The 16,291-nt window shown below is 42.4% G+C and overlaps 1 protein-coding gene across 6 annotated transcripts in view; it reads left to right on the plus strand.

Moving 5' to 3' along the window:
• Window positions 1-910: 910 nt before the first annotated feature.
• The window catches only part of ALKBH3 (alkB homolog 3, alpha-ketoglutaratedependent dioxygenase), a 36,519-nt gene continuing 21,138 nt past the window's right edge, over window positions 911-16,291 (plus strand). For 2 of the 6 annotated variants that reach the window (XR_004380657.1, XM_032840670.1), the window contains exons 1-7: window positions 2,182-2,290; window positions 3,730-3,875; window positions 4,385-4,488; window positions 5,550-5,584; window positions 8,974-9,021; window positions 11,175-11,278; window positions 13,030-13,118. Coding sequence is in view for 5 of the 6 variants with exons in the window: in XM_032840670.1 (XP_032696561.1) it covers window positions 3,797-3,875; window positions 4,385-4,488; window positions 5,550-5,584; window positions 8,974-9,021; window positions 11,175-11,278; window positions 13,030-13,118 (459 nt within the window). In the remaining variant the exon portion in view is untranslated. The other 4 variants (XM_032840666.1, XM_032840668.1, XM_032840665.1 and 1 more) reach the window with 4 other exon arrangements.

Raw genomic sequence — 16,291 nt, forward strand, 5'->3', positions numbered from 1 at the left:
CTCTCTCCCCCCCTCTCTCTTGCTCTCTGCCAAATAAATACGTAAAATCTAAAAAAAAAAGAAAGGAAGAAGAAGAAGGAAGAGGAAGGAGGAGGAAGGAGGAGGAAGGAGGAGAAGAAGGAGAAGAAGAAGAAGAGGAAGAAGAGGAAGAAGAAGAAGAAGAAGTGGAGTACCTGCCCTAGATTTTACATCCCGTAAGTGGTGTCGTCTGGCTCAGGCAACACGTGGTTAAGCACTGGAGAGCCATGGAGGAGAAGGTCCCACGCCCAGCTGTGTTGTTGATGGAAAGACGCACGGGCTGCGGTGGGAACGCAAAGGAAGTGCCTGTTACACTCTCCAGGGCTTCCAGGGTAAAATTCTAATCCTTTTACTTCGCACATCACGACCTGGTTTCCCAACCCCCTCGCCCTTCCCCCAGCCCCGCTGGGACCCAGTCACTCTTTCCGCAGAGACCAAGGTTGCGGGCACTTAGATGTCTCCGGCTTGGTTTGGGAGCGAGGGGGGTGGATTATGGCCCGAAGGACCTTGGCCTATGAAATGCGTCTTCATTCCCACCTTCGCCATGTCCCGGCTGCCGACCGGGCTCCTATCGCACCTTCAGCTCGCGCTCCGCTCCTATCCCGGCCCTTATCTGCACTTTCAGCGAGCCGGACCTCTCGCCTTAGGGAACACGTAGCTGCCCGGACTCCAGCTAAGGGCGCCGGAAGTAGTGGCGGCGGCGCGTGACGTCAGAGGAAATTCCTGACGCCGCGGCCTGTGGTTGCGAGCGGTCGGAGTCGGTGTTTCCCTGTTAAGGTTCCCCGACAGCCGGTGACGACGCGGGTCTGGGCCCGCGGGGTTCGTTCCAGGACCGGGCGGGTTTGTACCTGCGCGCCGGCTGTGGGGTCCCTGCTCCCCGCTGGGGGGCTGGGCCTTTGGGGACCGCCCCCTGAGGACCCTCCCGCGTCGACCTCCAGGACCGCGTCCCGGGGCTCCTGGAAGAGAAGACTCGAAAATAGGGCAAGTTGCTAGCGCTGCTTGAGGACCAGGCTTTTTCACCGCCGAGGACCTCCTGATCTGCGCTTCAGCCGCGAGAGAGGTCTCGGCTCCGCTCTTTACAGAGGAAGAAACTCGGGCCGGGAAAGGTGACGTCAGCGGACAGGTCATGCGGCCGGGAGCTGCCAGATTTAGATTCGGAGCGAGTCAGGCCGGCGCCCGAGCTCTCGGCGTTTGCCTCCTGCGGGGTTCTCGAGCTTTATGTGGGGGAAGAACCCCGGGGTGGAAGGTGGGCTTGCTTAGCAGTTTCTGGGCCACAACATCGGTTAGGTCTGGGGTGGGGCTCCGGAATCTCTCTTTTCAGCAGCTGGGCCCTGGCCCCTAACAGCGTACTACTCCCCTGGGAACAGAGCGAGAACTACAGCTACGGGTGTTCAGAGCTTTTGACCCTCCCGTTGAGAGAAAATAAATGTAAGCTGCCTCGACACATCTTGTGGGTGTCGAGGGTTGGCATTTGACTCTGCCATTCGCTCTTTTGGGGCAGATGGCCGTCTCCGTCATCTCCCTACCTATTAACGGAGAAGGAATGATAAGCTTATCACCTGGGGAAATTTGTTCAGTGTACCTATTCCTGGGCTCACCCCAGCTCAGAAGGTCTGGGGAAGGTCTGGACATTGGAATGCTAAATAAGCCATAAAACGAGCTTGTCACCTGCGAGGACTTGAAATGTGAAGCTTTCTTAGAGCAATAAAGAACCAGATCATAGGTTCAGAACATGTGGCTTGAACCTCCCTGTGTTGGCCTTTTTAGTAGCTGTGCTCCTGTATTTGCTGTGAGCTAAAATTTTAATGGCAGAAATGCCAAATTAGTATTGCTGAGTATTAGGAGGTGGCTTTTTTTTTTTTTTTTCAGTTGACTGAAAACTGGAAGTTAAGGGGCACCTGGGTGGCTCAGTGGGGTAAAGCCTCTGCCTTTGGCTCAGGTCATGATCCCAGGGTCCTGGGATCGAGCCCCATATCGGGCTCTCTGCTCAGCAGCGAGCCTGCTTCCCTTCCTCTCTCTCTGCCTGCCTCTCTGCCTCCTTGTGATCTCTGTCTGTCAAATAAATAAATAAAATCTTAAAAAAAAAAACCTGGAAGTTAATAAAGTTTGAATGTTAATCTATCTCCTATTGACTTCCCAAGTGTCTCTGGGTGAGCGGCTTAACCTTGTAGTCATCATCTGTGCCCCCTTAGCACCATCTCCCACGATGCTTGTCGCAAAGACGAACACTTGTATCCATCCTAAGATGGATCCATTCTGAGACAGACCATGGGTATTTTTTGTTAAGATTTATTTATTTATTTATTCAACAAGGAGAGAGAGATCACAAGTAGAGAGGCGGGCAGAGAAAGAGGGGGAGGCAGGCTCCCTGCCGAGCAGAGATCCCGATGCTGGGCTTGATCCCAGGACCCTGAGATCATGACTTGAGCCAAAGGCAGAGGCTTAACCCACTGAGCCACCCAGGTGCCCCAACCACATGGGTATTTTTTACTACGCTTCCAGGGAAGTTTGATATAGCCAGTTACAACAGAATATGGAAATGCCCTTGGAAACGGAGTCTGAGCTATTTCTCAGTATCCGTATAGGTGAGAGAATATTACAGTTTCTTTGACACTACTAAGACTAATGTCGTTTATGATAGATCTTAAGAGTTTCTTAACGTGTACTTTCTTGGGAAAGAAGCAAATGTACTGTTAGAAGCAAATGTACATTGGGACGCCTGGGTGGCTCAGTCTGACTCTCGATCTTGGCTCAGGTCATGATCTCAGGGTGGTGAGATCGAGCCCTGCATGGGTTCTGCACCAGGCGTGAAATCTGTTTAAGATTTTCTCTCTCCACGACAAACCCTCCTACATTGTTGGTGGGAATGCAAGCTTGTGCAGCCACTCAGGAAAACAGTATGGAAGTTCCTCAGAAAGTTGAAAATAGAGCTACCCTCTAACCCAGCAATCGCACTACTGGGTATTTACCCTAAAGACACAAACGTAGTGATCTGAAAGGGCCCAGGCACCCAAATGTTTATAGCAGCAATGTCCACAATAACCAAACTATGGAAAGAACCTAGATGTCCATCAAGAGATGAATGGATAAAGAAGATGTGGTGTATATATACAATGGAATATTACACAGCCATCAAAACCCCCCAAATCTTGACATTTACAACAATGTGGATGGAACTAGAGGGTATTATGCTAAGCAAAATAAGTCAATCAGGGAAAGACAATTATCATATGATCTCACTGATAGGAGGAATTTGAGAAACAAGACAGGACCATAGGGGAAGGGGGGGGAAGAATGATGATGAAACCAGAGAAGGAGACAAACCTAAGAGACCTAATCTCAGGAAACAAACTGAGGGTTGCTGGAGGGGAGGGGGGTGAGGGATGGGGTGGCTGGGTGATGGACATTGGGGAGGGTATGTGCTATGGTGAAGGAAAAAAAAAAAGAATTTCTTTTCTACCCCACCGCCAATGCACGCTCATTCTCTCTTGGGGGAAAAAAAAAAAGGTTCTATAAGATTGCAAAAATGAACGTTAAAACCTGCAGTTCTAAATGACTTAGTAGGCTCCTTGATTGAGATGTTGTGATGACAGAAATTAATTTTGTATAGAATCTCCGATTGCATCGAGCTTGAAAGGATTATAATGACTTCCTTAGGTGGTTCACACTCACAATCCTAACTAAAAGCACTTTTTTTTTTTCCCCAAACAGATACCCTCGTGTGGTTTTAATCAGGAATGAAATCTGAAAGCTAAGAGCAGAAGCGTTTTTGGTCAATATGGAGGACAAAAGACAGCGAGCCCGAGTGCAGGGAGCCTGGGCTGGTCCCCCTAAGAGCCAGGCCCCTGCTCAGCCAGGCAAGAACTCGTGGGGATCTTGTGTGGATGTACTTGCATTTCAGTTGATGTTAAGGAGTTATTTAAAGTGTAGCTGATGCCTTGATTTTCTTGATGATCATCTTTTTTTTTTTTTTTAAGATTTTATTTCTTTATTAGAGAGAGAGATCACCAGTAGGCAGAGGCAGGCAGAGTAGGGGGGAAGCAGGCTCCCTGCTGAGCAAGGAGCCCATGCAGGGCTCGATCCCAGGTTGATCCCAGGTCGATCATGACCTGGGCCAAAGGCAGGTGCTAACCGTCTGAGCCCCAGGTGCCCCACTGGTGGTCATCTTTTATTGGCGGTTGAGGTATAGTGTTCCTCGTATTTTGTCACAGCTCTCACACCTTTCATTGTGTAGTGGGATCTCCGACAGACTTTACTAATTAATTTCTAGGTGTCATATCGGTTATCTTCAACTAGATTTTATTAGCCCTTGCTCCCTAGAGCAGACTCTTTGAGTCTGGTTCACGTCTCTTCTTGCTCGTTTCAGCCACCACTGCTAAGAGCCATCTCCACCAGAGACCTGGTCAGACATGGATGAACAAGGAGCATCATCTTTCACACAGACAGTTTGTGTTCAAAGAACCCCAGCAAGTAAGATCTTAATTCTCCTACAGTACTAACAGATTTGCTTGTAAAAGCTATATTCACATAGTAGACACTCCAATAGTGACTGAATAAATTCACTAATGAAAGGAATGTGAAAGGCCTTTACTTATAATGAAATGTGGCATATCAATTCCTTATTATGTCTGAAGATTCTTTATAGTCTGCTCCCAACTGATGGGCAAGTATAATTCCCATTTTGGGGGGAAGGAGGTTATACCGTGATTAGCACTTGCATTCGTTGTCTGAGTTCTAACATGGTTCTAACAAACCATGCTGTCTTTAGTGCTAGTGTCTTTAGCAGATGTCTCCGGATTGGGTTGAAATTTTCAGCTACTACAATGCCTGATTTTTTCGCCTTCCCCCCCCCCCCCCCCGTGGGGAAAAATTGTAAGAAACAGTGAAGATTCACTGTTGTTAATAACATGGAAAAAGCTAAAAATTAGTCATCTTGCTGTAATAGTGATTGTGTAAATAATGATTAAAATTTCTTAGTTTATCTTGTATTTTATTTTTTAAAAGATTTAATTAAATTAATTTGAGAGAGAGAGCATGCATGTGCATGACTCAGCAGAGGGAGAGAGAATCTTTGAGGCCGACTCTGTGCTGAGCACGGAGCCCAAGCAGGGCTCAATCTTACAACCTGAGATCATGACCTAAGCCGAAACCAAGAGTCTGATGATCAACCAGCTGTGCCACCTGGGCATCCCAGTAGGTCTTCTATTTTAAAAAGTCTCCTGGAAAAATAATTAAAATAAATAAATAAATAGTTGCCTGGAAAGAAGGTTTTTCCAGAATTACTGGCTGCTCTGAAAGTGGATTAATTTTACTTTTATTATTTTTTCTTGCCCGTTAGTAACTGTGAAATAGTTCTAAGAAAAGCAGACAAGGGTCTCTGGTAGGATTATAAAAGCTTGAAATTTAAAAAAGGGATAGTTTTAAACTTGACTTATTTTTATCAGAAATGAGAAGATGTGGTAGTCCTGCACATAAGCCTTTCTGAGGATTAGGGATCATTCCAGAAGTAAAATCTGCCTGTTTCCTTGCAGGTAGTACGCAGAGTTCCAGAGCCACGAGTAATTGAGTAAGTAATTTGTTGCCTTTCTGTATTTGTTGCCCACAGGAAAATGGAGAGCCCAGATCTTTCCCTCACTGGGTTTTCCATCTGAAAGAGATAAGGGCCCAGTTACTGTATTAATTTTAGGCTGGGATAGTTGTATCTTAGATGTCTTTAAACTTGGTCCTTTGGGAAGCCTTGCTCAATTTGCTGATGGTGTGGAAAATGCAAGAAGATACTTGTACCTTAAACTGTGATTCTGGTGTGGATTTCCTGATCCTGATTCATTAAGATCTGCAGACAGTAAGCTAAAATATCTCCTAGGTAAAGACAGAGCGGGATTTTTCCTGAGTCATTGAAATACGGCGTTTTTTGTTTTTGTTTTTTTAAGATTTATTTATTTATTTTAGAGAGCACGCACAGGGAGGGGCAGAGGGAGAAGGAGAGAGAAACTTTAGCAGACTTCTCACTGAGCTTAGAGTTCCACACGGAGCTTGATCTCAAGACCCTGAGCTCATGACCTGAGCTAAAACTAAGAGTTGGATATTCAGCTGACTTTGCCACCTAGGTGCCCTGAAACTGGCCTTTTTTTTTTTTTAATAGATTTTATTTATTTATTTGACATAGAGATCACAAGTAGGCAGAGAGGCAGGCAGAGAGAGAGGGGGAAGCAGGCGGCTCTCCGCTGAGCAGAGCGCCTGATGCGGGGCTCAATCCCAGGACCCATGAGATCATGACCTGAGCCGAAGGCAGCAGCTTAACCCACTGAGCCACTCAGACGCCCCTGAAACTGGCCTTTTGAGAAGACTTTCATCAGGTACTATTTTACTAGCAACACTTAACGAAAGAAAGCTGCTAGAAATCTAGAGGGCCTTAAATTCTCGTATAATTGTTCCAGAGCAATTTCATTTCCTCTTAACGTTGATCTGTATATAAAAATGTCATCTTTAATTTATAATTCCTCTTACATTTATCTGTATATAAAATACTCTTTTCCAAAATTAATGAAAGATGCTTTGTGGGGTGCCTGAGTGGCTCAGTGAAGTGGCCAACTTTTGATTTCTGCTCAAGTCATGATCTTAGGGTGGTGAGATTGAGCCCCACTTCAGGGTCTGTGCTCAGTCGGGAGTTGGAGCCTGCTTGAGATTCTCTCCCTTTCTTCCTGCCCAGGAATAGTCTATTAGGCTGCTTGGCTATTTCCAGGTTGACTTGTAAGCCCAGGAAAAATTTGAAACAGGAATGTCGTCGTACTTTTTTATTTTTATTTTTATTTTTTAATTTATTTATTTGACAGACAGAGATCACAAGTAGGCAGAGAGACAGGCAGAGAGAGGGGAGGAAGCAGGCTCCCCGCTGAGCAGAGAGCCCGATGCGGGGCTCAATCCCAGGACCCTGAGATCATGACCTGAGCCGAAGGCAGAGGCTTTAACCCACTGAGCCACCCAGGCGCCCCAGGAATGTCATCGTACTTTCAAAGAGGGTATATAGTTGTGGCCTGGCCACTATTTAGCTATGTAACTAGTCCTTAGGTACATGAAGGCCATCTCTCTGAACTTCAGTTTCTTTGTAACATTAAAGGTTTGGACGATAGGATCATTTAAGCAGAGTCTGGTGGCTCTCACAGTCTTGGATTCGTTTGTGAACACCATGTGACATTGCCTCCATTGGTGATAAAGAGAATAAAAAACCATGAAACTTATTACTAGGTACGGATGGGACATTCAGGCTGAAAAAATGGGCAGTTGTGAATATTCAGGTCAGAGCAAAATGACAGAAGTTCCTGCTTGACCCCAAGGTTTGTTAATTCTGGTTATCTCAAGTTAGCTCCTTAGATTCTTATTTAATAGCCAGAAATGTCACCCATGTTTAAAGTGAGCCAATTTCTAAACATGGCCCAAAACGTATCACACTGAAACATTGTAATTGTAATTTACAATTGCAATTAAACATTGTAATTTACACTCAGGGGTGGGGCGGGGGGGTAGACCATCTAGAGATGTGATAAATGTATATGACAATAACCCTGCCCACATTTTTTGCTCGGAGGCGCTCTCACATTTGCCCAGGAGCCCAGCTCACAGATCACGAACTACTAACGCACATGGCAGAGGGTGATGTGAAAACTGTCCCTTTATGTTCTCTGTAACTGAGCTCTGTCCAGGAAGGGTCTGTTATCCTGGTACAGGAACCTGTGCAGTCTGGATCAGTTTTCTCACTGTGGACCTGGCCATGCTGCACTTCTGGAACAGTTTTGTACTTTTTCACATTTGATTAAATTCTGAGCTTTTACTGCCCATCTACAATGTGCAAGGCACTGGGAAACAGAACAGTAACCTATTCCTTGCCCCTCAGTAGCCCACAGTTTAGTAAATGAAATAGACATGTAATAAGAAATTGCAGTCATGTGTGTTGTAAAACAGTAGAATTATAGTAAGGTCTAGTGGTAGCACAGAGGATGAGATGGTTAACATTATTTGGGCGGATTAGAGGTCAGGAAAGCATTACAGAAGGTGAGGCTGAACTGCGATGTTGAGGAATGAATTAGAATTTTCTCCCAGACTAAAGCTCAGACGGGTTGGATTGAGGGTGCTGGATGGCAGGGAAGCATTTCAGCTTGTAGGAAAGCAGGATTAGAAATACCGTGGTGTGGAGCACCGGGGTGGGCTCAGTCAGTTAAGCGTCTTCCTTGGGCTCAGGTCATGATCCTGGAGTCCTGGGATCAAGCCCTATGTTGGGCTCCCAGCTCAGAGTGAGTCTGTTTCTCTCTTTGCCTCTTCCCCTGCTAGTGCTTGCTTGCTTTCGAATAAATAAAATAAAATAAAGGAAAAAAAAATACTGTGGTGTATTTAGGAGATTCCAAACAGCAGTGGAGGATCATGAGTGAGTGGAGCTGTCAGGAAGTGGAGCTACATCATGGGGACCTTGAATACAATGCTGAAAAGTTGGTGGGGAGCCTTTGAAGGATGTTAATCAGAGTGGGAACCTCATTAGACATGTATCTGAAAGCAGCAGAAGCTCAGAGCTCTGAGATGTATTTGCCTTCTGTAAATGCACCTATTCCAGAGTCTCCAAAGAGATGCTCTCTTTGGTACCCTTTATGATAGATCTCTGGACCCTATCAGCCTAAATTATGGGTGAAATATAAAGGGGTAGAATCGGAATTTATTTTATCCCTGTCTTTGTTTCCATGGCCTGATCCCCTCAGGATTCAGTTCCCAGTGACATCGGTAATCTGCCACCATCTTGCCTTTCATCTCAGTAGTGGAAGAGGTGGGGATGTGCGTCCCTCACAGTGCGTGCTCATTCTGAAATGGTGTAGGTGACCGGAAGTTGGGGAGCTGCAAAGCACAACTCTCCCACTGGGGGAGTTTATTATTTGCCTGATACTAATGAGTCTGTTTTCTTAATTTCTGTAGCAAAGAGGGTGTGTATGAAATCAGCATGTCACCCACAGGCATATCTAGGTAAGTGCATCCTCCCTAGAAAGGGACTATAATTATAGTTGAGTTATAGTCTCTTAAAATATTCTGTTTCCTGACTTGAAATAGGTAACTTCTGCCTCTGAAATTCTTGGGTGTGTAATATCTCTTTTTATATAGCATTTCTAACTTCAGAACATTTTCTTAGCCTCTCCGTCAGGTATGGTAACTGTTACTTCTGTAATTTTTAGATGAGGAAATGCAGGCCAAGGAGATTGAGGACTTTTTCCTAGTGCCACATAGTAACTTAAAATTCGAGTTGATCTAGCCTTCACTTCTATGCTCTGGGTGCTACATTTTATTATGTTACATTATATGTATTACTACATTCATTATCGTATTAATCATATTACTGCATATATTTATATGCAACATATTAAGTTATGTTAACCCTTAATCTGCATGAGTGGATCAGTATCTTAATCTGCATTAAGATAAGTTTTAGTAAAGGTAAAGCATATACAACTTAGGGTATCGATGGCATTAATCATTATTAAAAGCATTTTGAGGCGTACCTGGGTGGCTCAGTTGGTTAAGTGTCCACCTCTTGGTTTTGGCTCGGATCGTGATCTCAGGATTGCTGGGTCAGGTTCAGCATGTAGTCGGCTTGAGCTTCTTTCTCCCTCCCCCTCTGCTCTTTCCTCTGCTTGCACACGCTCTCTCTCTCTCTCTCTCAAATAAGTAGATATAATCTTAAAAAATTTTTTTTAAAACATCTCCTTAATTCAAGAATATACTTATTGTCACTATAAAATAATGAAGCATTTAAAATAAATGTATCTGAACTTGCATATCCGAATGCACTGCTTACGAAGAGCTTCAGAACCTCCCTTTCAAAGCCAGTTTAACAGTCACACAAGAAACCCAGTTGCATTATTTTGGTCGCATCTCATTGTTAACCAGACATGGCTTCAGGTGAGCTTTGGCTCTTTCAAAAACTCAGACACACCCTCAGAGTGAAGTTCAGCAGAATGTTCCAAGGGCTTTGAGAACATTTCTTTTTTTTTTTTTTTTTTTTAAGATTTTATTTATTTATTTGACAGAGATCACAAGTAGGCAAAGAGGCAGGCAGAGAGAGAGGAGGAAGCAGGCTCCCTGCCAAGCAGAGAGCCCGATTCGGGGCTTGATCCCGGGACCCTGGGATCATGACCTGAGTTGAAGGCAGAGGCTTTAACCCACTGAGCCACTCAGGCGCCCTGAGAACATTTCTTAAGAAGGATATCCAAAATGATTTTGAGCTGACTTGGCATTACTGAAGTAAGTGTATATTCAGTGAGAGAAAGAACCCTCATTTGGAAATGTTTATTTTGATAGAGTCATAAATGATCCTTTTCCCTACTTGGCTTAGTCTCAGAAGACAACCAATTGTTAAAATAACACAGGGCCAGGCATTTTATTAATTACTCTACGTTCCATAGTGAGCCTATGAGGCAGATATCATTTTTGTGTTACAGATAAGAAAAACCAAAGTTCAGAGAGGTTAAATAATTTGCCCAAGGTTTCACAGCAGGTGGTGGTAGAACAGTATTTGAATCATGTCTCCAAAAGCCCTCATGCATTATTTTTCCTTTATTGCCTTTTTTATTTGTCCTAACGTGAATGTTTATTTCACATGTGGAACATCATGACCTGGTGATAATTAGGTTCTGCCATGAGAGATGTAAGATGATTTCACCTACCCATGAGGAAACATCCAGATTAACTTCCTTCACTAATGGTTAGAGACTAGCTCATCTTCTCTGTGTGTGTTTTTTTTTAAGATTTTTATTTATTAAAAAAAAAAGATTTTTATTTATTTTGAGTGAGAGAGAGTGTGCATGAGCAGGGGGAGAAGCAGAGGGAGAGAGGGAATCTCAGGCAGACTCCACACTGAGCACTGAGCCCCTGATGGGGGTGCTGGATCCCAGAACCCCGAGATGATGACCTGAGCTGAAATCGAGACTTGGATGCTTAACTGAATGAGCCACCCAGGCTCCCCTCTTTTTTGTATTCTTCAGTTAATAATGGTTTAGTTATTTAGTTATGTTCAGTTGTAATTATTTATATATTTATATAAATATTTATATTTATTTAGTTATATTTTAGTTATATTTAGTTATAATAATGACTTAGTTAATAATGGTTCTTTCTGCATCAAGGGTGTGTTTGTATCCTGGCTTTATTAACTTAAAAGAAGCTGACTGGGTATTGGAACAGCTTTGTAAGGTCGTTCCCTGGAAACAGAGGACTGGCGTCAGAGACGGTAAGTAGATGTCTGAGATCGTACTTGTTGCTGCTGCCTGGTCTCCCTTTCTAGAATGTTTTCTGATACCGTTGCCTTTTTCACTATGCACAGTCTTACGTAAACAGATTTAAAACCTAACAGAGATCCTAAAGATGAGTAGGGATTTGCCAATCAAAAGGGACAAGGAAGAGTATTCTAGGCAGAAGAAACAGCGGACAGCAGGCTCAGAGATCAGAGTGAACAGGGCAGGAGCATGGAGATGGGATTCAAGCAACCAAAGGATGTTTGGTTTGGCTGAACTGTGGTTGATACCTCTCTTTTTAAGTTTGTTCATTACCTTTATTACTTTAAATAGTGACAGTTTTCCTCTTTCTTCATAGAAACTTCCAGAGCTTTTCTTTTTCTGATTCCATTTGGCATATGTTCTTTTATGATCCTTATTACCGGCTTTTTATTCTCATTTTCATTTCATTAGAGGAGTCCAGTGTCCTTTAGTTTCAGCATTTGTGCTCTGGGAGTTTGTAAAGATTGCCTGGCTTGGAACCTGCTCCTTTGTGGGCATCCACAAGCCAACAGTATCTGCTATACCAGAGGTGGCCACTGGAGGACGTCTGTGCTCTAACATAAAATTTCCTTTCTGGCACATGGAACGAATTCAAATTTTCTGTGAAGAAAGAGGCAAAGTATACAGACTTCATTTTTGTGACTCCGACGTCAGAATAGGAATCCACTTTTTCTCCTGACTCCCAGAGTTTCCACAGGAGGGCTTTGGTGGCCAGCTTGGCGTTGATCGCTGGCCTTGCTGTTCAAAGTAATTGTGAATTTAAGCAAGTTCTAGTTAAGTAGTTTTCCGATTCTTGGTTTTCTGATCTGTAAAATGGTCTAATAATAATACCTACCTCGTTAAGGGTGTTGTGATAATTAAATGAGATACAGCATGATAAGTGCTTAGCAGAATGACTGGTACCTAGTAAGCCTTTGGTGAATGTTAGCTGCCTTTGTCATTATTGTTCTTATTGTAGCAGTTAATTTCATTTGTGGGGAAAAACAGCAGATCTGTGAATAACTCCCTTCTCGATAAATTGGACATCAAAAACTTCTGACTACTATCAGCTTTGTGCTGTGGTTGGTCAGAACCCTTTTTTCTTAAAATCAGAAGGTGGCACGTGGATGAACAGTGTGTCGTGTTTTGTGTGGATGTTGGTGCCACAGATGCCTGCCTACAAGGGTTCAGACTCCATAACCTGCATTTTTTAGACCCTCTCTAATCTGAACTGCTCTGCAGTGTGACTCCTCTTTTTTTTTTTTTTTTAAGATTTTATTTGTTAGCGAGAGAAAGATCATGAGAAGGGAGAGGGTCAGAGGGAGAAGGAGACTCCTTGTGCAGGGAGCCCAACGTGGAACTCAGTCCTGGGGCTCCCGGATCATGACCTGGGCAAAGGCTGTTGCTTAACCAGCTGAGCCACCCGGGCGCCCCTGACTCCACTCTTACTTATGTCCTCACTGACACAAACAAGTCATATATACTCTCACCTCAGAGCTTTTGCTGCTATGCTTTGTGCCAGCGTACCTTCTGTTGTCTTCTTTGAACTCTGAGTCACTCTACTCCTGAAATCCCATGTCTTCTAAGAATGTGTGGAACCCTGAGTCAGAGCCATCTTTACTCTGCCTTTGTTTTTCTCGTAGTTTCTTGCACATTGCGTGGCACTCAGGAGGCACACCTTAAATAGCATTAAACCATTTCAAAGGCCCTGTATTTTCTTTCTTAGATGTAACTTACAAGCAACCAAGACTTACAGCATGGTATGGAGAACTTCCTTACACTTATTCAAGAATCACTATGGAACCAAATCCTCACGTATGTTGGAATATTGCTGTTGGTATGGTTTTATAGACTATGTGCTATAAATGTAGAGTACTGTAAAATAATAGTACATTATTTTGCAGAGTTGCATGATGGTTCCTAGTACCAAAAATCCTCTGGGTTCAAAGACTGAGTCTTTGTGCTTATCATTTTCCCTGTGTTTTTTGATCTAGAGATGAACTCTGACAATGAGAAAAAAATTGGAGCTAGAATAAACGGGAACCGGGCTTAAGGATTTCAGAAAAATTAGCCATTTCTTCACATCTTCCCCTTTCGCCTGCTTTTCTGGCCATAACCTTCTGTGTACACCCTGGTACACGTTTGCTCTGGAACCAGATTCTTAGGACTGGCCAGTGAGGTCCGAATATCTCTTTCCATTTCTCAAGCTCTTTTGCCACTTGTGAAAAAAATCTGGTGTTTTTCTTGTTGACTTTGTATTCATTCTGTGGCTGCAGTTCTTAGACTTCGGAAATCTTATCGTGGGTTTGGCTTATTTCTACTATTTCTTTTGTTTTTAAAAATTTCCATGACAGTAGACAAGGAGATTCTAGTATATAAATTAAGCTTGTCCAAAGGATAGAGTTAAGATCCAAGAAATAGCTCCCTGTTTAGTTCCTGGAATCTTGCCTTTGGCAAATAATCTTATGCTTTACTGAACGAGACTTTAAAGAAAATGGAGTTTTGCTTGTGACATTGGGATAAACAGAAGTGTGACACATTTTAGAGCTTCTACTAATTTGTAATAATAAACTCCCACTTGACTAAAATGTTCAGGAACAAAATATTGATGGGAGTGGGAGTGGGGACATGGCTTTTTCACGTGAAAAGATAGCTGCATGCTTTTGTTTGTCGGGCTGCGTTTAGAATGTGACCCAGGGAAGTGCTGAGACCCTTTATAGCTGAGGTTGATTTGGAAACATGAAGAGAATTGAATTAGACCAATCCAACAGATGGCTGGCCATGTTTCTGTCAGAATTAATTTACCTTCTTGTCAACAGTCATAACAGAGAAGTTGAGGATTAAACAGGCTCTAGGGAGGAAGTTCTTTCCCATCATTTTAGTTAATCTTTTAGAACAGGATTTCTCAACCTTGGTATTAATATTTTTTGGGCTGGACAATTCCTTGTTGTTGGGGCTGTCCTGTATATTATAGGATGTTTAACAGTATCCATGACTTGTACGCAGTAGATGCCAGACATTTGCTAGGGAGCAGAACTGCCCTTGGCTAAAAATCCCTGCTAAATAAATGTAAGGCACATCAGATATGCTGAGTAGTATGGCCTCTTATGCTTTGAGGACATTTTGATAACTCTTCAAAAGAATTTTTTAATGACAGTCTTTTTCTTATAATGTATGTAATATGAATTTATTTTTTAAAATTTTAGAAACTACAGATAAGCCTGAAGAATATTAAAATTTTGGGTAATTCTTCCACCTAATGTTTGGTTCTAGTCTTTTTATTTTTTAAAGCAGACTCCATGCCCTACATGGGGTTTGAACTCACAACTCTGAGATCCAGAGTCACATGCTCTACCAACTGATCCAGCCAGGCGCACCTCCCTCCCCGCCCCCCTTTTTTTCATTTTAAGGAAATAAACAGAGACTGTCTATAAAAATACCAATTATGTATACTACATTTCATTTAATTGTATCATTAACATGTCTTAGTATCATTAAGTATTCTTTTAAATCATATCTAATAGCTGCGTAGTAGTCCATAACCTGTATGTACGTAGCATAATTTATTCAAACAAGCTTTTTTGTTGGCTATTAAGGTTGTCAGAATTCTTTTATTTGAATTTGGCTGGCTCATAACTTTGTGTTCCTCAGTTAAAGATTTAGTTTGTTTTTCTGGCACTGTGAACAAAATCAAAAGAGATGCCTCTTGGACTTTTTAAAGGTATATATGCGTGTTGGGGTTCTTGTTTAATTTTAACTTGTTTAATTTTTAAATTATTACCTCAAGCTTAATAACCCAAAGCACAGGAGCAAATTCAGTCAGAGGTTATTAATCTTCTTTTAGTCTTTTTTGAACTAAATCTTCTATGAACCCAGTGTATGAAAATAAAGAAGTGCCTTGACTGGCTGGGAGTCCCACCAGCTTGACCTCTCCTTTCTCCTACTGAATTTCCAGAGACACCTTTGTGGTACCTAAGACTCTACAAAACACTTTTTGAAATCCACTGAATAGGTCCTTTTACTTCTGTGATTCATATTTTCTCATACTCTTTTCCTCAAATGTCTTTTAAGGATAGAATGTCTTCACTGAACAGTGAGATGATGCTGAACTTTAATTTAGACATTCAGTTCTGAGGGATCTGTATATAGAGTATTGGTTGGAGAGTCTAAATTAATCCTCTAGTTCATTATCCCCTTTTTTTCTCCTTACTTCACCACCAAAAATAACCAGTAAAAATATATACCCACTTAGAAACATAAAGCAAACTTGGAGTTATCACAGTACTCAGTCCCTAAGCAAGTCAGGAAAGTGCTAATTAGTTTTTCAGTCACATTGCAAAAAAGCTATCTTCCTCTTTTACATTCTTGTTTTTCTTGCTAAGTGTATAATTCTAGCATCTGATCTTTATCTCCATGAAGATAAGCTCAAAGCCATAAAATAAATAGGAAATACAGCTTGCTAACATTATTAGGAAAGTTCCCTTTGAAATTTATTCTCTAGAACATAGGTTAGTTTAATAACATTTCTGTTTTACTGATCTAAGTTTGGTTTGTTGTTGTCATTGTTTATTTTAAAAAATTCTCTGCTTAGAATGTAATGCTAGTATCCGTAATAAGGAATCCCAGCTTACCACGATTGCTACATCACAGCAAAGCTGAGTGATTCCCACATATGCTTGCTTGGCAGTTTTACCTGACAGTAGTTGTGGGATATACTTAAAATATTCTGTTTTCCTTTGATGAACATCTCTTCCTTCACTAGCATACATAGAACCTGATTTTGAAGGTGTTCTGTAAGGTAGAGTTTTTAAAATAAAATCAGTGGATACCTGGAGGGGTCCATGAAATTCTTTTGGGAAGTGCACAGGTCAAAACTATTTATATCATACTTGGCGAGTGTGACGTTTTCACTCTGTCGAATTTTCACTGATGATACGAAAGTAATGGTGGGTAAAACTTCTGGTGCTTGAGCATCAATCAGGTCATTG

Source organism: Lontra canadensis, unplaced genomic scaffold (assembly GCF_010015895.1).
Source record: "Lontra canadensis isolate GAN:19392208 unplaced genomic scaffold, GSC_riverotter_1.0 scaffold115, whole genome shotgun sequence".
Classification (NCBI taxonomy): domain Eukaryota; kingdom Metazoa; phylum Chordata; class Mammalia; order Carnivora; family Mustelidae; genus Lontra; species Lontra canadensis.